Raw genomic sequence first — 22085 nt, 5'->3', positions numbered from 1 at the left:
TTTGTTAAATGACTAAATGGTTTTGCTGCCATGGGAATACTTGCCACTTTAGACGGAGCATGTAGGAAAATACATTAACTTCTATGATTCCTCCTTACAGATATACAAGTGTGCATTTAATGTTTATTTCTGTGCTCATGATTCTTATCAGAGCTTGCAGGGTGAAAATGGTGAATGTATGATCATTTCATTATCTCTGGCTTTGCCATTGGTGTTGCTAAATGTAGGTAAAGGCGCATCACATATGTAAGTGTTCATGATGAACATGCGTTTGCATTTAAATATTGGAGAGCTGACGATATTGCTTTTGTTTTAGCCCTGATTCCAACTAGTTATCCTACGTGTGAGAACTAAATGATGCCAAAAACCCTTGATGCCCCAACTGGGAGCACACCATCCATCTTTCTGTCCCTTATGACAGTTGTTTGCTTATTTATAAAGCTCTCTAACAGTGGACATTTTTCAATTTGTGCCAGCAGGAAACCCACTGGGGCAGTTAACAGCATTAATGTTGGCTCTGTTCCATTTAAGTGTCTCAGTAAGTCATGCCAGTGACCCAGCAGGATCAGAACTAAATGAATGTAGAACTGAGAATAATTAGTTACATCTGTGGGAAAGATCCATAAATCCAGATTAAAGGCCATTCTTTTGGAAATATAGATATTTGATCACAAATGAACCTCTAATTACAATTCCACCACAAATGTGTCAGTGAGTTCCAGCATATGAATAATTTGAACTCTCACAATTCAAACTAGTGCAAAAGCCTTCTTCACAGCAGACATTTTTACTTATTGCATTAGCAAAAGCACAAGTGTTACTAATAACATAAATGGTGCATGGCTCTGTTATATTCAAGTGTTCCATTAAGCCATGACAGATAACATGCACGATAGATAGTAGAGATACTAGCCATAGATGCACAGCACTGTACACTGTAAAGCAATGTATTTACACTGGCTAATACAGCACACCTCATTCAATCAAGTCATTCACTCTCATTGACTTCAATAAACTACTTTACAGTGTGCAGAACTAACTTAATCTTTACCATCAGGTGCTGTCAGTGGCAGCTGTGATCTCCTGATGGTCTAGAAGTCACAATACATGACATGTACCTGTAAGATTACCAGTCAAGATTACCAAACATTTCTATGTTGGTCACTATCATGTGATTAGTCTTTCAGCTATTTATCTGTAATTTTGGTGAATATTTGAATGTCATCAGCATCAAGTCACTTTCAATTTTGTGAAAAACTAAAGACAGCTTCTTTAGGTCATATTAAGTTGAAGGTTGCCTGTTATGGCCCTATGAACATTTATTATTATTATTATTGTTATTATAATAATTATTATTATTATTGTTGTTCTCTGCTAAATGTGTTTGTGCAGCAAAATCTATAGAACCTACTCAGGCACATCTCAGTGACATCAAGGGGATGCTGTAATATCAAGTTTACACTTTCCCTATTATCTTGAAAATGGTTTTGCCTATAGATACAAAATACTTGATCATTTTAACCTCATCATCTGCATCTGGTCATCTGTTGGCAGTCTGCATAGGCCCTGATCATTTCTGGCTTGTGGCTATATTTTTAAATGTGATTTTTCATTGCTGAGAAGAAGTTTTTTTTTGCACTTCCAGAGATTCTAGACTGAGCTGAGTAATTATTAGAGTCATTTTTCACTGTAACTCACAGATGGATGATATCTGTCATACTGGAGTGAAGACTTTAAAAAAAAAAATTTCTAGTGATTGTGGTGCTTGATGTCACTGACTTCAAACATCTGGAACCAGTACGTGGATGTACACCAAAAAGAAACACATTAGCACTTGCAGTTTTAAGAATGAAGCCTTTAATTTTGGAGGGCTAACACAGTGAAATCAAATCATTGGTACTCTGAGCAGAGGTCTTCCTCTCTTCACATAGATTTAGATTTAGATAGCTTGTTAGAAAAGTTATAAATTAAGTTGACAGGTAGATATTGTTGATCATTATGGTTTAATACTAAATATTAACAATGACAAGAAGACAGAAGTAAAAATTGTGATGTTGAGCTACATTAATAAGCTTTATGAGGGTAATTTATGATCATTTATTTGCTTTGTGTTGCAGTGGATTCAGTATTCTTCAGCAGACTGGAGGTACTCTTCAGCCTATACATTTCAGACATACAGAAACATACATACCAATAATTAAAACTGTAACAAGGCATTATGTGGATTATGATTATGTAATACTTTAATCTACAAACTTACATGTTGGTGATCCTCTCTAGCCTGACTGACATGTCCTCCTGTGGACAAAAGACAAGACAAACAAGCAAACAATGAAGTTCTAGCTCCCAAACTTTGGGATACTGCTGCACCCAGAAAACATTAGACACAGGTGTGCTGCTACCTCATAGCCTCATGTGCATCGTTTGCATAGTCAGGTCAAATGATTCTGGGTGTCATTTAGTAAACCACTGCTGTGCTCCAGTTATCATATTTGAGACAGCAAGAAATTTGCAGGCTGATTGCTTTCTCTTTCTATTTCTATAAGGGCCAACTTGTAGGAAGAGGAAAAAAACATATACTTGAAAAATAGACAATGTTATACTACCATGACAATGCTGCTGTTAGTGGAGCATTATTACGTAACTCACAGGCTATGTTAAATTTGTCTTGTTAATGGTCTTTAAAATAGAGGCAACCTACAGGAAGAACACACACACAATCACTTTGATACACAACCTCAAAAGCTTAATTAACTCCTTTAAAAAAAAAGAGCCTCAGAGAGGATTTGTGTATTTGTGAAGCTTGAAGGTTCTTAAAAAGGTTATTTAAAAACTGTAGCTGTCGAATTTAAATTCACTGTAGTTGGAAATATCATCTGAAAAATTGTTAAAAAAGTGTGAAGTGAAATAATAAAACAACAAATCCAGTGATGTCATCTACAAATGAATGATCCTATTCATTAAAAAGCTGGAAAAACCTTTGTTTGAGATTTGTTGATCCACAGTGACAGGCAAGTGAGTCCTATTCTGTCCTACCTTTGAAGCATCACACATGGAGCTGGAAGAACAGGACAAGGTAGATGACTGGCATGGAGGTGGGACACTTGACTGAAAGAGACATGACATTATCATTTTTTTGAATTAAAATATACTATACTTATACTTACTATATTTGTTGATTCATTTGACCAGTTAATGTAAATTTCAAGCTGAAGCTGTTGCAGTACTTGTGAAGCTGACCAATACAATAGCTCACAGTATCAAAAAGATCCCAACCATGAATTTGAGCTGTGACATTGCTTCATAATTCCTGTGTTGTTGACAGAGGGAAAGGTGGAGCCTGATTGTTGCTGGGAGCTGGACCTTAACTTTTTTTGATTTACTAGTCACTTCACATTCCAGCTCTCTCCTTTGGTCATGAGATTTGGGTGGTGACTGACAGAACAAGATCAATACAGGTAGACTAAGGCTGCAACTAACCATTATTTTCATTATCCTATCATTCTTTAGAACAACTTTTTTTATTATTACAGCCAAAGCAAACACAAAACATACACAAATGACAGTCTGTTGTTTCATGCTTTTGATTGGGATGCTTCCCACGTGAAGGAATTCCAAGCATGTCCACTAACAGTAGAGTAGAGAAAAGACCTCAGGGCAGACTCACAACACGCCTGAAGGATTATACAGTATTTTCTAAGTATTTTGTACAGATGGCAAGAGCTAGTGGAAGTAATTGGGGAGCAACATTGCTTACCTTACTGTCACAATAACCTGGAGGAGTGCTGTGTCTTCATAAGACAGCACAATATTGTATATATATAAAAAGTATGCCTGTTATGATTCTAAATCATATAAAACCTCTATACTAAATAGTCCTAACAGCAACAACAGGGATCATTTTTACAGTTGTGATTTGTATTGCACATAGAATAATAGGACATTTCTTACAATATATTTTTTCATATCTTGAGAGTGTGTAATTCAGCTGTTGGAACGACTATTATTTCATCTTAGATAAATGACACTGCTCTGGATCTGTCCATGTAGCTATTGGCAATTTGTTGTAAAGCGAGCCACTGCAAGGCGATAATGTCTGAATGTGTTCAATTGAGTTACAGAGAGGTTCAACACAACAACAGGCAGAAACAGTTTGTAATACAAGATCAGTCACTACATTAGAGTCTATGTGGAACTGTGCACCTACCTGTGTATTGCTCAGTTCTAGTTTAGTTTCCAGTAACAGGACTCTGCTCATCAGATTTTCCCAGTTCCTTTTGGAGATGGTAATGACTTCATTCTGGAATAACAAAGAATAGAAATGAATAAAACACAATCAATTTGCAAAGTATAAAAGGTGGTGTTCATGGAGGAAACAAACAAAACAATAACTAAACTTAATTATTTATATCCAGTAGCAAACATTTTGGCTAGATCTGAACTTTGGTATCTATTAGATGCCATGGCTGCTTGCTGATCAAATGGTGAGTATAAATGAATAGCAAAAAGGAAGACATTTATATAGTAGCTCTAATCACCACATGAATACTTGTCTATAATTAGTGTAGTTCCAACTGAATAGCCACACAAGGCACCCTTACTGTGTTATTTTTGATGAATCTATGAATGAAACAAATGGGGCAGTTTCATGCCAAACTGGACGCACTGGACATCAGTCTAAGCACTAATGTATAGCTTCTGTGTCTAATAAAGAACATAATATATTGGATTAGGAACTGAGTAAAGAGCTGTCTTATCAACCTCATCTTTGTTACTCCGTCTGTCATGCTCCTCCAGGCGTTTCTCCACGATACTGAGCCTGTCTAACCCAAACTGGATGCTCCCCAGCTGAGCTTCCAATGCTGACAGCCTTCCTTCCACCTCTGGAGACTGACAGACAGTAAAGACAGCACACGAGTTATTATTGATCTCTAATAATACAATCCTGAGCAAAGCTTTGTAGGCACTTTAGATGTTTACATTCCATTTCAGGTCTTTTTACTCAACTTTGTATGCAGTTAATTGATGAATAAAAACTATTCATGGCATTACTTTCGAAAGCATGCACGTTAGTACAATATGAAAGTACTCCAAGTCAGAGAGAAAGAATCAGAGAATCAAATACATTAAAATGAAAAGAAAACAGAAAATCACAAACTACAGAGTACCAGCCTGTCAAGTCCAACACTGGAATTTAACAAATAAGTAGAAACGTGTCTAAACCAACATGCAGCAGGAGCTCTAGTCTCTACATTATATTGATTTAGGAGATGCTTACGTGAAGAACATAATCCTTGTCCTCCTCCCCTCCTGCCAGCTCTGTAATCCCATTTTCAACAAAACTGGAAGTGTGTACTTCAAGATAAGAGTCATCCATTACATTATGGGAGGAGAATTCTTCCTTATGGAAGGATTGGGGAAAAACAGATGGATTTTCTATGTGATTCACAACTAAAGGCCTGTCAGACACCTGGAACACAAAAAAACCCCAAACCATGTAATTTAAGTACAGAGAAAAGTCATTCATTCACATCATTCAGCACCTGTCTGACTGTTTGCAGTACACGCTTACCTGTATATTTCAGTGACATTGAGTTAGCCTTAATGTACCATGTGCCACTGACTGCTCAATAATAAAACACATTCAAGACCCTCACATCTTTTACCATACTGAGTGAACCTCTAATTTCTTTTACAAACATAAAGCTTTCCTGTCTTGATATAACTAAATGGACACAGTAGATTCCTGTAGTGTTTCGGCTTGAAAATGGATACTTTCATCAGTCATCTTTTTTTGTTTTATGTTTGGTAATAGAGTTGCTAATTGGAAAGGCCTCTTGATTCTGGAAGTGATTTCTATTTGAACGATATCCTCAATATGACTTAACACAGAAACATGGGACTCTACCAGATGATCTAACAATCCTATACATACATATTATGACCATCAGTTTCAATGATGATCTACCAAACTCCCCACAGTTTGCTGACTGGCTTGGTGCATTCAAGAAACTCAGCTCTTCTGTAAACACCTCGATACTTGAGCCCCCTTAACCTTTTAGCATTGTGTTGGTTGTTGCGCTTCTTTCTTGTTTATGGTATTTCTTATGCAATTGTCTAGTTATAGTTGTTTCTTTAATCATTTAACAACAACGGAACTGTCTCATTGCACTTATACCTGGTCAGCTACTTGAGAATTTTGATGGACTGTCCTCTAATACTTGATTATCTTGCCATATTTGTAAATTGCTTTGGATAAAAGTGTTTGCCAGACGACAAAATGTAAATGTAATGAAAATATGACATTACCCTAAAGCTTCGGCAAAGAGAGGTCCAATCAGAGGTCCATAGTTGCTGAATTCACTCAAAAGTGTCCAGGAAATTAAGTTTTTGATTTTTATTAAAAAAAAAAAAATCAGTTAATCTTTATTAGTGATGATTTAACTGGCAGAGTATAATTCTCATCTAAACTGTAGAAGTATTTCATCTGTGAGTAACAGTGTCTATGAGAAAAAGAACCAGTGGTGACTCCTACTTTGCAACTGTATATCAGCTTGTTAGTTGGGTATTAATATGTTCTCTGTGTTACTTGAAACGGTTATTAAATTGAACACGATATATACAAATTACATTTTTATATAGTCAACATTCTGTTCCTAAAAAACACAGCTGTAGTCCACTCGCATTATTATATAGTTCATTAAGTACTCTACTGTGCATTCAGCAGTTTCCACTATACTTACAGTGTCTGCATCAGGCAGGGTTGGACAAGCTTGTCCTCTGACATCCTTGTGTGAGGCATGATATCTGAGCCTGGGCTAGAACACACACACAGACACACACACAGATGTGACACAATCATGTATTGGTCCAATTATGTCTGCAATCAAGACAAACTTTGAAATGTATGTAAATGAAAACAAACCATTAAAAGGATCTTCACCTTCTTCATTTGGTTGTGTCTCTGTAAGACCAAGTTAATGATGTCACAGACGACAGAGATTTTCCTTTGAGAGAAACCCCACTGGAGGAACTGCTGCTTAGACAGTATGGGCTTATAGTGGAAGATATCTCGTAGAACCTACACACACAAGAGGAAGAGGATGAACAGCATTGTTTGCATTCGTAATGCTCCATACAATAATCTTTGTGCACCCCTAAAAACAGAGCACTGATCATTTGAGAGAGTTACCTTATAAAGAGTGTCAGTGAATCTAAGGTCTGTTTTGCCAGTCAGCTCCAGTCCAGCTTCCACTAGTTGCTCAGCAAAAGGTGGAGAGAAGGAAGTCAAGGTGAAGCCCACAATTGGCAGGAAAGCGGAGGGATCTCCTTTTGAAAGGCTGGTGATGGTGAAACAATGAGAGAATTAGATATGACATCATTTGTTAGGCTACACAGCAGCTAAAAACAGGTGTTGGGCAGAGAGATCATTTTTGTCTATTTTGCTGAAATCCAAACCAAACACAGACCTGGCAGGTTATGCAGCAGCTCATGTTCAGTTTACTGTTTTAATATGAATGTATGTGTACTCAACATTCTTAATGTTTGAACTACTGCAATAGATATTCCTATTTTTATTATTTTAAAATTGACCTGTTGAAAATCCTCATACGTCATTGACCCAAATGTTTCTACACTTCTGTACTGGTAGCAAACTGCTCCAGTTCCTTCAGGTTTGATGGCTGCCACCTGCCAACAGCAGGTTTCAGATCTTTCCACAGATGTTCAATGGGATTCAGATCAGACCACTTCAGAACAGTCCAACAATTTCTTCTCATCCACTTTTAAATGCTTTTTGATGTGTGTTTGGGGTCATGATCCAGCTTGAAGACCGATGACCTGCAACTCAGACATTGGGCTGTATGTTTTTAATGTATGTACAAGGCACCCAGTGCCTGAGGCAGCAAAACCACCTCAAAACATCACTGAGCCTCCACATGTTTCACTGTAGGCTTGGTGTTCTTTTCTTCTGTAAATATAGGGGTTGGTGTGATACAACAAAAAGCTCTCCTTTTGTTTCCTCTTAGCGGTGAGTCCTGGATCTTCTACCATAGAGCCCATTTTCATTCAGACAGTGACAGATGGTGTGACTAGAAACTATTATACCTTGAACTTGAAGATCAGCTTGGATCTGTATTGAAGATTTCCTTGGTTCTTTCTAGACCATTCAAACAATGTTCCATTTTCCTCTTGCCACTATATCCAGAAAGATTGGCTACAGTTACATGGGCCTTAAACTTCTCAATAATATTGGCAACAGTGGTCACAGGAACATCAAGCTCTTTGGAGATGGTCCTGTCACCTTTACGTTGACCAGGCTTGGCTATTACTTTTTTCTAATGTCCTCAGAACGCTCTCTAGTTTTCCATCTGTTCTATTCAATATGATGCACACAGAGTCATTTTCTCTTCTTCAACTGGCTGCATGAATGATTATAAAGATATAAAGTACAGTATATCACTTATTTCTTACAACTTGTAAACGGCACCAATAATTTTTTTCCAGAAAGTTTTTGTAGAATAAGCATGAGTACAGTTATACAGTACAGTTCAACAACGTTTTTGTTTTGTTCCACTGCAAACCAAACATAGACATGCTTTGATAATAAAATATGGTAAATGGACTATACTTATACAGCGCTTTTTTCTAGTTGTTATGACCACTCAAAGCGCTTTTACATTACATGTCACATTCACTCATTCATATACTGATGACAGGGACTATCACACCGGGTACCAACCCGCTCATCAGGAGGAAACTAACCATTCATACATATTTATACACCGTTGACTTGGCACAGCAACGGGAGCAATTTGGGGTTAAGTATCTTGCCCAAGGACACATCGACACGTAGACTGGAGGAGCCGGGTATCGACGACCGCTCTACCTCCTGAGCCACATCTCTTAGTCTTTTAGTTTCAACACTGTTCAGAACAGATGGTGCATTATTTTAATAGAATGGAAGGGCATCAATAATTTTGGCCACATCTGATAGACATGTGCCTTAAAACATTTTCAAATACATTTGATCTCATGTTAATTCACTATTTATAATTTGTAAAACTTGTTCTTATTTGTGTATTGTGTAATGGGTTTGTTGTGCATTATGTATCTGATCTGATATGAACTGTATCAAATGTTGCCAGCATCTCATTCTCACAGCTGTGTCTGTATTTGTTTTAGTTAGGGGTGTCTTTGTCTGGTCTGTTTCTATACAATAACGGAAAACATAAAAAGGAAAAAAAAAATGTTGGCCAAGAATCACAAAATAATTGTAACCAGAAGTAAATCCACTGCCCTTACTGAATCAAAGGTAATCACAGACTAGACCGATGTTCTGTGGCTGTGCTGTATGTTACACTGGATCAATAGTGACGCCTTGTGGTACACAGACAGCATTACAAAAGGAAACTAGCACCCACAATTATCAGACATGCTCAGAGCCCAACTGCGTGCATTAATAGCACCTGAGACAGGAGCAATGTTGAAACGTTTTGTCTAATGCAGGTGTTTAAATCATGTAAGAACAAAGCTGGGAGGAGCACTGTAGTTCTGCGGAAACATGAGTCATGACTGGATCATAAATCACTGCACACTGTACTGTTTACTTATATTACCATATCTGAATTACAACCACTATGCATACTACAAAATTATTAAATTAAATTAGGATAGTAAACAATGTAGGAAATTGTAAACACACGAACACACATGCTTTGTTCATGGATTGAGTCAAATTCAAGACTGCACAAAACATGTTTAAAGCATAATAATTCACTTCCAGGCAATTTACAAAAAATGTGTGTATAATCTTAGATTATACCTCCACTTTGTATTCTCACGTTCGAAATAAATAGATTCCGATCAAAAATGTAATCAAATTGTGACGTTATTTGTGGAAGAAAATGCTTTCATTGTCCCTGTAAACTAATTTTACATCAATAACTGCCAACTTTAAGAACTGTAAGGAACATTAGTAGATATATTCCACCTGACAACATAGTGAAAAGCAGTAGGCTAACGTTTTGAACTGCTCATTGTACATCTTATTTATAGGACACCTACTGACATAACGTTTGTTATATCATCAGAAGTCATGCTGCTATAAAAGGCAGGCTCCAAGTGAAATGGCTTCAATATTAACTTTTATTGTTAACGTTGAGGGTCACTAGCACAAACAATGGTATTGGTGAATGTAAATAGGGTTGCAAAACTTTTAATAAGCTTTCTGTTATAAATGTGTTGTTTGTTATTGTATTATTTGTATTGTATTGTATTATATTATATTATATCATATCACATCGTATTGTATTGCATTACATTGTAATGTATTGTATTAGGATCTAACTTACCCACTGTAGTCGACATGTCCTGGGTACTTTATTACCCGCAGAAGAGTTTCCAGTTTACGAAGACAACCTTGCACGTCTCCAGTAGACAGCATCTTAAACTGAAGAGAGAAGCAACTACCTAACGTTAATTAAAAAGACTGTTTTCATTGTTTATTGTCGAGTGTTTAAGCAGTTTTCTATCCGAGGTTAAAGCCATAGTTCTAACTTACCTATACTATCGAGACCAAAACTGCTAGATATGTAGAGGCTGAATTAGAAGACAACGATAATATAGCGTACTACTTTGCTTGAACGCGTGAATATTAATCTAAATTCTCTTACCCTCAGTCAAAAAACCAGAATTACTCAAAATTAGACTTCTTTACGGCTAGGATCTATTTCGTTTCTGCCGGGCGACCAACTGCACGAAACAGGATTGGCTGTTGTACGCACGTGATTTTACGTAATATAACGACTTGACGTCATTAAATTAATTTTCTACGCACACTGAGTTTCTACTTTTTAAGTTTAGTTTAGTTTAGCAGTTCGCGTGTACAGCGTGTATTCACATAGTCAATGTATGCATTTGACTCCGTTTTGTATCATTCAAATGTTATTCGCAGTGCAGGTTTTGTGTCTGCGATGATATTATTATTATGACAGGGGGGAGAGGAAGAGGAGGGGCAGAGGTGACAGGAGGAGGAGGAGGAGGAGGGTGAAAACATATGAGAATAGAGTTAACTGCGCTATGAAAGCTTCTTCCTCAACTGCTTCACTTTTATTCGTACCTAGCTAAACGAAATGACACTCAAACACGATTGATAGCGGGGAAAGTGCATTTCCAGCTGTCCTTGTGTGCTGGTCGGGCTGTCACAGGAATCACTAAACTCAGGTAGGTAACGTTAGCTCGTATCATGCTCATTAGGAAATACCGCGCCATGCTTGTAAAAGAAACACGACAAATGCCTTTTAATTAATCAACAACATTAATCAGTTCGTGTCGACACTATGTTCGTCAACACAAAACTAGCTGGATAAGCTAACTCGGGATTTGTGTCAACAGATTGTGAGTGAAAATCGAATAAACCAATGGCATTCAATTTTCCTGCTCTTGTAATCTGTTTGACCAATGGTATTGGACGGAAGGTGGGGCTTACGGGTCAAACTACCTAGCTTGCTGGAACTTCCAACGTTGTTGACAACAGTTTAATGGATTTGTTTATGCAACACAGCTGACGTTAGGCAGGCTGCTTTGTTTATTCACACACACGCAAGTAGGAAAGCTACGAGGCTAACTTTATCAGTTTATCAGGGTTGGGACAAGCATTAGTAGCTGCTGTCAGGAATATGTTAGCAGTAATATCAGTGACACTTCAGTACTGTCTGCTATATTATTGTAATACAGGAAAAGAAACTGGTAATATCGCCACAATCTCGTATCACTTGTTTATAAAATGGAAATCAGTCTTGTCCAAACATGAATAAGTTACAAACTGGCAGCCAAAACAAACAAAATGTGAACTTCCAGATCTATATATCATCTCAATTTGAAGGAATTTCAGCCTTAAAGTGACAGAATAAGTTTGAAAGCACAATCATCTCAATCCCTGCATGGTGAACCTTTTATCTGCAGGCACACAGTAGAAACAGAAATGTAGTAAAGCTTGTCAATAAGACCCAAATATAATGTGATATATTCATTTTAAATCTCAGTGAGAGGCATGTGTTTGTTACAGTCATAGACATTATCATAGATGTGATTGAATCTATAGCAGGCTGTACAGTGTTAGGAATGGATATGAATTCTCTGAGACGTGAAGATAACAATTAGGTTTTGAATGTTTCATAAGTCACAGCAAACAGTGATTTACATCCCAACAAATTAACCAAAACATATAAATATGATCCCAATTCATCTTCTGCAGCTAACTATTGTTGGACAGATTTTGAATATAACCTGAGGGGAGTTGGTTAATTCACCTCTGGATGAACATGTATTACATTGAACAATACCATAGATGACAGTGTGTTGTTACATCTTGAGAAGCAATCTGCTCCTGATACATATTTTGTGAAGTAGAGTAGACAGAGAGTTTGATTACATGCACACCAGTGTCCGGGCTTTGACTCTAATCTTATTTGGGGTCGTATTGAGTTACAGTGCTGTTCCTTTTTTTTTTCTAAACTAACTTGGTATCACACTGTCTTGTGGATCTGGCTTCTTCATGTGTTGTGTGTGAATAATGGAGAAACCCTAACCCTAACCATGTATCATGTTTTCTAATAGGAAATAAATTCAACTGGTTTAGTCAAGTTTCTAACAGCAGCTTAGATATTTTACCAGTAAACATACAGTACTAACTACTGTATGACAATAGTAAACTCATGACTATAAATGAGAATGTGGATTTTGGCAAATATATACAGACAGATAGGTGAGTGGTAATCAAGCATATTATTTGACATCATCATGTAGCCATTTTGTCTGTTGTGTGTCACTGTGCTGCAACACAGATGGGTCAGGCATTGTGGAGGCTGCCTCCCAGACAACAGCAGCAGCTTCAGGAAGAGCTAGCCGACCGACTGGCTGACCACGGAGGAAGTCAAGAGCCAGGTAACCTTCACATTTTTAATGAAGCGTGTGGGGGTTACAGTCCTTATAAATGAACTTTCCACTCAATATCAGTTTAGCAGGACTAACAGATTGAACTAATTTGAAATGCCCTTGTTTATGTTTGAGGTAATATTATGTGCCTTTTAATTTGAATAAAATCATTGCTGTAAGAAGAATGTAATATAAGGAACTGTTAAAGACTTAAGTACTTGAAAACACACTGGATGTCTGTTTGAAGATCTATAATTCAAATCAGTAGTAGTTTCACAGGAAGTTTTTATCACTTCTTTTAGTATTTCTTTGTTGCATCCAGTCATTCAGTCATCACAGTCTGACTCATCTCCCAGCAATCCAATGCTTTCCTCTTCCTGTCAACTATCCATTTCACCTCATTAGCTGCTACTTTCTTATAATTTGCTTCTGCTGTGATATCTGCTGCTCACATCACTCTGTGTCAGTCTGTCTCTTCCTTGTTGTCATTCTCTAAACAATTCAGCAAAATCTGTGGACTATCTGAACTGATTCATTTAGTGAACCTGAAACTTTGAAAACCTACTGTACTTAATTGATACTGGGGAGGTAGAGCAGTCATCCACCAATCAGGAGATTGGCGGTTCAATTCCCATGTCCTCCAGTCCACATGTCGATGTGTCCTTTGGCAAGATACTGACCCCCAAAGTGGCAGCCATCAGTGTGTTAATTGTGTGAATGGTTGGTCTCTTTCTTGATTAGCAAGTGTGTTACTTGCTCTGCAGCCTGTGTATAAATGTGTGTGAATGTTACATGTACTGTACAAGTGCTTTGAGTAGTCAAAAAGACTAGAAAAGTGCTATAGAAGTACAGTCAGTTTACCATTTACCATTAAAATAAATTATAATGTGACTAATTGAGAGAATCATGCAGAATCATGCTATTTGAAAACAATATTAACAATATTGATTAGAATAAAAAGCTTTTATAATGACAACAACTTTACAGTGAACATTGGAAACAACTTTAAAGAGAGCTAGTTATATTTTAACATAAGCTGGGCTTTAATCTTAAGTCACAATGCATGCAAGACAGCAAAAACAATGAATGAATACATTTTTTTCCTCCAGGGAGAGATGGAGGCCCACAGAGAAGAGCTCCTCAGCACTGTTATGGCCCTGACATCTACCATCTTCTGAGAACACGCAGGGGAGGTATGATGAACACACTGATCAGCATTCACTTGCTCTTCTCATTAGTGTTGAGGTTCTTTGGTTGCACCTCTCCTGCATTATTTCTTATGCTGTGTGCATGTAGTCGGTATCAGTAGAAATAACAGGGCTCGGTTTCATATCCTACCTATAGAAGAAGCCATTGCTTTCATTCATTCTTACACAGGTTAACAAACATCAGCAGAGATAGATAATCCAGTGCATGTATGTTACCTTCATTGAATTTCATTGTGGGGAGTTAAGTGCTTTCAGTTATTATTGCAGTTATTAGGATTAAAAACTGTTAAAGGGACCTGAACCTCACTGAAAGCCATGCAGTAATATTTTGAATTACAATAACTGATTATTAAACCTCAGTTAAATATCTCCAAGGCACAGTAGTGACTATTGGTAAGTATGATACAGACCCTGACATCACCATCAGCTGTAGTGTCCTCTTTCCTCTGCTGTTTGATATGAATTTGAAGGCAGTAATGAAAGTAATTTAATCATTTAGGCCCTTTTTTCCCACTTCCAGCTCTTCTTCCAGAAGTAAAACACTGGCTTTTGAAGCTGTATAATATTAGTTGAAACTCTGACATCAGAATCAGTCTGTACTTGGAGCATACGAGGAGACCTTAGAATAACTTGTAAGGTGTTCTATGTTATTGTATGGTCTTTGCTCCTTTTGCATGTGGATTAAATGATGGATTGCATGGGCAGTCTGCATGCTAATTTATATTATTATCCTTTAACAATAGAGGCTAAACTTGATGCTAGTACCCAGTATCATGTAAGCATTTGCTCATCTCTCTGCAAAAATGACATCATGAAGGAAAACTCCACATGATTTTTTTCTTTTAGACATAAATCATAATAAAACAGTGCTTTATGCCAAAGACCCTCTAGAGAATGTGTTGTTGGAAGACTCCTCATTTCGGACAGAATGTAAGATGAGTTAAAACATTATACACAGGCTTTAGGCAAGATACAGTTATGTTTATGTGCATGTCTTATTTACAGTGGCAGAAATTAATTCACTCTTATTTAACTTGATGCACAAACAAATCTGCTTCCTAATTGTAGGAATCTGTAGTTTTGTCATTCTCCAACAACAGTGATCTGTCTTTCTTCTTTTTTTTGGTGGTTGTAGGTAAAGAGCAACATGGTTTTATAGACTTGGAGATGCTGCCACCAGAGTTAGGCATCACTATCCTGTCGTACCTGAACGCTACTGATCTGTGCCTGGCTGGCTGTGTGTGGCAGGGCCTGGGAAATGATGAATATCTATGGCAGGGGTAAGAAGGGTCAGCTCTGTTTGTGCTGATGATTAAAGTAATGAACTAGTGATGTGATCAGTCTGGCCAGTGCCAACAGCTGTATTGTGTGATCAGCTACAATATACTAACATACTTTACAAAATAATAACCAACTTGAAATGAGACAGAAAGTTCGAGATACAAAAATCAAATATGTGTCGCCAAGCACAGATGTTCTATTCTCTTTTTTTCTATTTGTTTCTATTCTATATTCATTGTGTATGATCCACCAGGCTGTGTAAGTCCACATGGGGTCACTGCTCCATCTACAACAGAAGACTACCTGCTGGTTTCTCGTATAGAAGACTATATCTGCAACTAGATGAAGGCTGCCTGACATTCAATGCAAACCCACAGGAGGTAACACATGCTCAAACATCAAAGATCTTTAGTCATATAGGCACACACTCAATCCCAGGTTCTGCTGTGTGTGTGTGTGTGTGTGCGTGTGCGCGTGCATGTTTGTCCAGTGCAATGATGTCACTACAAAATTATGTGTTTGATGATGTCATTATTTTGAGCGTCTGGTGTTTCAGCAATCTGTCACTTGGACATCAAAGTGTGTATTTGTGTGTGTGTCTGGATCTTTAGATGGATTAAGGCCCCTTTAGACCTCCACTCAGAAGATGTATGATCTCTCTCTCCCTCTCTGTAGGGTATCAGTTATTTCATGTCTAAAGGCATACTAGTGGATCATCCCACTGAGCTGGCTAAGTTCATCTTCTACACCAGACGGCTCAACTGGAAAATGCTGAGGATTTACCTGGATGAGAGGTTAACACACACACACACCATCTCTGGAACACCTTTTATAGAGTCTAAAACCATGCTTGTAAACTCATATGTTAATGTTGTAAGAGTCTATTTATTTAACTATTAGTGTGTCTAACATGTGATTAGATTTATTTGTGCCTGTTTGCTTTGAAAATACAATTCCAAGGCTTGTGACTTCCTTCAGTACCTGTGTACAGATGTAAAAAAGCATGCTTCTGTTATAGCATTTTGTATGTATTAATGTATGTCAATGTGGGTGCAGGCGGGATGTTCTGGACGAGTTGGTGACCCTCCATAACTTCAGTAATCAGTTCCTCCCCAATGCTCTGCGGGATTTCTTCAGACACATCCACGCACCGGAGGAGAGAGGAGAATATCTGGAAACACTCATCACCAAGTTCAGCCACAGATTTTGTACCTGCAACCCTGGACTTGTCAGAGACTTGGGCCTCAGTCCAGGTAAGTACTGACATGCTGAACACGAACTGTATGTTAACTAATAGTTTTTCTAGTTGTTGTGGTCCTAGGCTAAAATACTTACATCATTAATGTAGCTACAACTCTTACACAGACTTTACTTGATAGCAAACCACAAAATGTTTTTTTACATTTGCTTCATGCTGGTATGAAGTTATACTTGTTTGTGATCCTTACGTATTGATAATCATTTAATCTTATATCAAGCATCAATTAAAATACAGCTCAATTTGAAATGAGGAAAGTAAAATTCATACTAATATGTTACAGATAAAAAATATTGATATCTAAATAATAAAATAAATACATGCAGAACCGATATTCTTTAATGATTTGGGCCTGCAAGATTGGGCTCTAAACTGGAGACTAGGCTTTCCAAGTCTCATGAGAACACAAATTCTTGTATGTGTATGTTGCAGTTCTTTTTACTGAAAGGGTGGAGGAACAGATGAAAAAGCCAAACTTAAATGAATTGGCGGATGGAGGGATGTGGGTAACACTGAACAAAGAATAAAAGTGGGCTTAATAAGAACAAGATGAAATTCAGCTGAACTTTGACTCTACAGATGATTGATTATGAAATAATAACTCTTTCATTCATGGCACACCATACTGTTTTTCCATGTCCCGGCTGTGTTTTTTTAAAATTATTAAGTCACCTGTGACGTCAATGGTCCTTATTCCAATAAGGAAGAAGTTAAAAGGGAACAAATGACAATCAGAATGAATCAGAGTGAAAAAAGGTTGGAATGTGAATGTCAGCTGTTTAGTCTGTTGGCAAATGTCTAAGCCTGATAGGTGGATATTTGACTTGTATACTTTAGAATTAGCTTTGAGCGCTCATACTTCTCAGAGTAAAAGTAGCAAAAAGTAAATTTCATAGTAATCTTTTCATCAGTAAAAGAAGAAGTGAAGAGTCCACTCTAACCAATGGGGTTAATCCTCTGGGGATCTCAGTCTACACAGTATTCAATAGTGTACACACAGGTCTTAAGGCCATTGTTGATATTTGAAAGTTAAAAGAACCTGATATTGGATTATTTATGGCATTTAATGGTATGGCATGAACACGTACCATTAGCAAACACATATGATTGGGATCACTTAAATGTGATTATATTAAACACCAAGATATATACAGAGAAGAAGATTTTACTAATGATAATCAGCAACGTTGATACATCAGTCAAGCTCTAATTTTGTGGGCAAGATTGACAGATTGACCCGTGGATGGCACTAAAAGAATGTTTGTGAATTGAAAGTGGAAATGATGTTAACTTTTGGTGAGTGTACTAGTATGTAAATGTATATACAGTAGTTAGTGTCATAGCAGTGTGGCTAGATTTGGATATTTCTGGGGTTCAACCAATCAACCTCTGTGGAGTATTAATATAAAAGCCAAAAACCGCAGTGACAGTGGATGTTATTTTGTAGCTACTGCTCTTCTGACCATGAAATGAGGGGAAACCGTCAAGGTTTTATTTACCACTAATCCCTGGCTTTAGTATTGTCAATGGACTGTGCATTTAGAGCTTTGTTATTGTCAGCAGACCATACAGAAACCAATCCCTGCGTTGTGAACTCCTTGGACCTATTTGTGTGATTAGGAGGATTAGTGTAATGGTTTGGAGCCCAGGGCTGGCAATGGATGGATGGATGGATGGATGGATGGATGGCTGCCTGCCTCTCTGAGGTCAGCCTTTTCATTTCAGTACTCCTCTGCCCCTCCGTGCCCTCTGGACAGGATTGGGCACAGCAGTAGAGTGTGTTGATTAGTAGCAGAGAACACATTAACAGTGTGTGTCTCATGTATCGTAATACTTATATATGAAGTCTAGTACAGAATTATCCACAGAATGATCTCTCTGTTTCTTTCACTACCTCTTTATGTCAGTTCCTCTTGCAGTTATATTCTGGCTCTGGTTATATTGTGTGAAACTGAAAACCTGTCTTTATGAAACATGCCTTATATTCACAATTAGGTCCTGTCTCTCTGACCAATGAAATCTCAGCCTTTACAGCATTCTAGCAGGATTGTGACTTTTCTGCATGAACAACTAAACACTCAGTTCTCCTCAGTACAACACACTGCTTAAATATGATGGATCATCTAATGTCGTCTCTCTACAGATGCGGTGTATGTGCTGTGCTACAGTCTGATCCTGCTGTCCATCGACCTGACCAGCCCTCACGTCAAAAACAAAATGTCCAAGAGGGAGTTTATCAGGAACACTCGCCGAGCAGCCCATAATGTCTCTGATGACTTTGTTGGCCACCTGTATGACAACATATACCTGATTGGCCATGTGGCTGCATAGCTTCGCCTACTAATTGGCCAACAGAAATCCTCACACTGCACTGAAGAATAGGAATTGGTGATCAGGTTCCTATATGTGTCTGGAAAGTATGGAACATTGTGGAAATGGATTTTAATCGTTTTAACGTCCTTCAAGGAATATAACAGCTCAAAATCTTAATAGAAAGATTAAAAACAAGTACAATTCACCTCTGCACTGTGAGATAGACTGTGCCACTAAATACTAGGAATGTTATTAGGTTTCAGTCAAATGTGTGAAACATTTGAAATGTCTTTAAAACCAAGCCACTGCAAAGAAAGAAGTTTTAAAGTGGAACCATGAAGACACGCTCTGATACTGCACTGATGGACGGGGACTACTGATTGGTGGAAGGACGAGGAGCAGAATTGTCCTCAGCCTGGCACAGATGATCATTCATGCTGACTTTCTTTTGGAATCTAGCGGCTTCACGGTCACCAGTCATATAAAAACTGGCCCATTCTTGTAGAATGTTAATACTAGGCTAACACAAGATGAATCACTAATATTACTAGTAGCACTTACCAGTGTAACCAAGCTACGCTGGAGCCATTCAGCAGTCAGTTGAGCTTGAAACATTGTCCAGTGGTAACAACCAGAATGTCCAAGTGTCAAGATTCACCTAGACCTGCATATCTGTGGCTCGTACAAGAAGTTTTTTTTGTTTGTTTGTGTGTTTGTTTTCATTTAAGGAGTAAAATGAACAAGACAACAGCACATCGTCTCCAGTGGAACACTATGTAATAATTTAACACAGTTTGAAATGTTGCTTCTGGTTGTTTGGCTATGAAATCAATTTGACGATCACCCAGTTCAAAGCCAAGTGAAATACAACAAGGGTTATCGTCAGTGTTGTAGGAACCAGCTAGCTAAATATAACATAAGCTTCTGTCTACATCCTTTGTTAAACTGAATGTATTAAAACGTATCCTTACACGTTACACTAAGGAAATATGTAATCACACTGCTCCGAAGGTAACGTTTTGTGCTGCAGGTAGTGTTGCAGCAGAAAATGGGAAACAGGAAGTAGTATTTGATAAGTCAAAGTCTGAGGATAGACCTGAATCTAATTCTGGCGGATGATTGTAGTCAAGTGTAAGGAAAGATTGTGTTAAGTGAAAACATGTAGGATTTTCATCAAGTCATCTTGCAACTCTTTTTATTTTGCAATGCAATGGATTGACTAAATCACTGGCTGAATTTTAAGTTGGTAGTTAAAGCATATTATTTTAAGGTCATGAAGTTCTTGTGTGTTAAAAACATACTGCTTTTATTGTATTTATATACATACCACAGATTTACCTTAAATTCCTGCTTTTGTTTTGAAAAATCTCTGAAAAACAGCCCACAGCTACAAAACGGTTACCGCCACGATATAATCAGCGGTGGATGAAGTACCTGAAAGCTACACTTGAGTAAAAGTAGATCTCATACCAGAAAATGACTTGAGAAGAATATTAGAATATTACTTGAGTAAAAGTCTTAAAGTATCTGATATTTACTGTACTTAAGTATCAAAAGTAATTTTCTGATATTAAATGTACTGAATGAATTTTGAGAATTATGAAGTTTATTCTTTCAAGCATGTACACCATCTTAAAAATGGACCTTAAACCTTAAAGAATTGAAAGAACAAAGTCCAGTCTTTCCTTCTCTCCTATTCCTTCATTTGTCCGTCCAACGCTCCCTCACTCCTGAACTGAAAAAATTGCTGTTGTTGTTCAAAATTGCAAGCATTGAGTCTTGCTCTTCTTGGGCTGGAGACAAATCCTGTGATGCTAAATAGCCTATCACATGCTGCTGAGGCAGGTAGAGTCGTGCTCAGCTTCACGGACAGCTTGCACACAGCTGGGAAGGATTTCAGCAAATCCATGTGATCTGCTGAACAGGCCAAGTATCTGTCCAGTTATTTGGAGCCGTCTTGTACTTGAGACGACTGTGAGGCAGAGAAGAAGTCATCTTCATCACATGAACTAGACCCAGTGGCCGAACCTCGCTGCTTTCATGCACTGCTTGATGAAGTCCATTCCTGAAATATAGTGAGGATAAAAATATAACTGATTGGATTAACACAACACTTTTTAACATGTCATGACCCCAACCCAAGGTTTTGTGTTAAATAGTTTGTTTTACTTTGAGGTTCATAGATTTTGCTTCATGCACTATCCATGCATCCAAAGTGTCAAAATGTACACCCATACACTATCCCCATGTTGTCCTACACATCCTAATTGGTGATATCATCCCATTTCCAAATTGTTTGGCATTTGGCAAAGAAGAATCATGCTTCTGCTTGCAAGATGTTGGTTGCCTGGCAGCGGCAAGTTCAGCTGGATTAAACCTGTGATGAAAACAAAGACACCAACACCGTCCCATAACACTAAATAACCATTTTATCGGTTAACAAAAAATTGCTGGATGAGTACATGAGAAACATTGGATAGCACCGCGTTTTTGTTGTGTTGTGTTGTTATGCTAGTTTGTTGGCATTAGTGGGAGAGAGGAAAGACACTAGGGCGGGTGCAAAAATGTCACATCCTTTGGATTTTGACTGAAAATCCAGCCAGGTTCTTCAAATAGAAATCAGTCCACAGGCTGTTAAAGGCAACTGAGAAAGTTGGGGAAGGTCTCAGTTACATTAGTACCCGTTTCCTCATTGGCAATAAAAAAAGATTAATTCATGTAAATTGCTTCACAGTTCCACATATGGAACCTTGCGTAAGTCTGTGCGTATGACTCCGATGGGCCCATCTTCCTTCTCTTTGATTATCCTCTGCAGTCTTTCCACTGCCATGAAAAAGGAGTTCCATCTGGTAACATTTGGGCACAGCAGCTGGAGGGAGCAAGCATCTTCAACAGTTTTGGCTGGAAGTGTGGATCTTCCACATTTGTTCCAAAGTGCGTTACACTTGCCAAATGTTGAGCAGTAAACTTTCTTGTATGTCTTATTGGATGGCATCTTTCATGGTATCAGCTGTAGCTATTTGGTTGAGTAGGCAACAAGCACAGCACTGGTGCTATGGGAGCTGGAACTATTCCAATCACTCAAACAT

General features: G+C 37.9%; 3 protein-coding genes across 3 annotated transcripts in view; 2 read left to right on the top strand and 1 right to left on the bottom strand.

The window, feature by feature from the left end:
• Positions 1-1861: 1861 nt before the first annotated feature.
• On the bottom strand, positions 1862-10444 carry cep44 (centrosomal protein 44). The gene is made up of 9 exons (XM_053327728.1): positions 10353-10444; positions 7193-7340; positions 6926-7081; positions 6744-6818; positions 4762-4890; positions 4208-4300; positions 3037-3108; positions 2261-2298; positions 1862-2158 (listed from the first exon to the last, which is right to left on the bottom strand). Exons 1-9 carry the CDS (start codon positions 10442-10444, stop codon positions 2098-2100), a joined length of 864 nt encoding a protein of 287 aa, XP_053183703.1. The 3' UTR covers positions 1862-2097.
• Positions 10445-11047: 603 nt separating this feature from the next.
• On the top strand, positions 11048-20706 carry fbxo8 (F-box protein 8). Its single transcript, XM_053341532.1, has 8 exons — positions 11048-11223; positions 12846-12945; positions 14046-14129; positions 15280-15424; positions 15679-15805; positions 16101-16219; positions 16482-16678; positions 18827-20706. Exons 2-8 carry the CDS (start codon positions 12846-12848, stop codon positions 19012-19014), a joined length of 960 nt encoding a protein of 319 aa, XP_053197507.1. The 5' UTR covers positions 11048-11223; the 3' UTR covers positions 19015-20706.
• The window catches only part of saraf (store-operated calcium entry-associated regulatory factor), a 171979-nt gene continuing 169647 nt past the window's right edge, over positions 19754-22085 (top strand). Inside the window, exon 1 of the mRNA XM_053341522.1 lies at positions 19754-19768. The gene's annotated coding sequence lies outside the window, so the exon portion shown is untranslated. The remainder of the gene's footprint in view (positions 19769-22085) is intronic.

The sequence above is a fragment of the Scomber japonicus genome, chromosome 2 (genome assembly GCF_027409825.1).
Source record: "Scomber japonicus isolate fScoJap1 chromosome 2, fScoJap1.pri, whole genome shotgun sequence".
Taxonomy (NCBI): domain Eukaryota; kingdom Metazoa; phylum Chordata; class Actinopteri; order Scombriformes; family Scombridae; genus Scomber; species Scomber japonicus.
The sequence above is the reverse complement of the archived record's forward strand: the minus strand, read 5'-3'. Positions and strand labels throughout refer to the sequence as shown.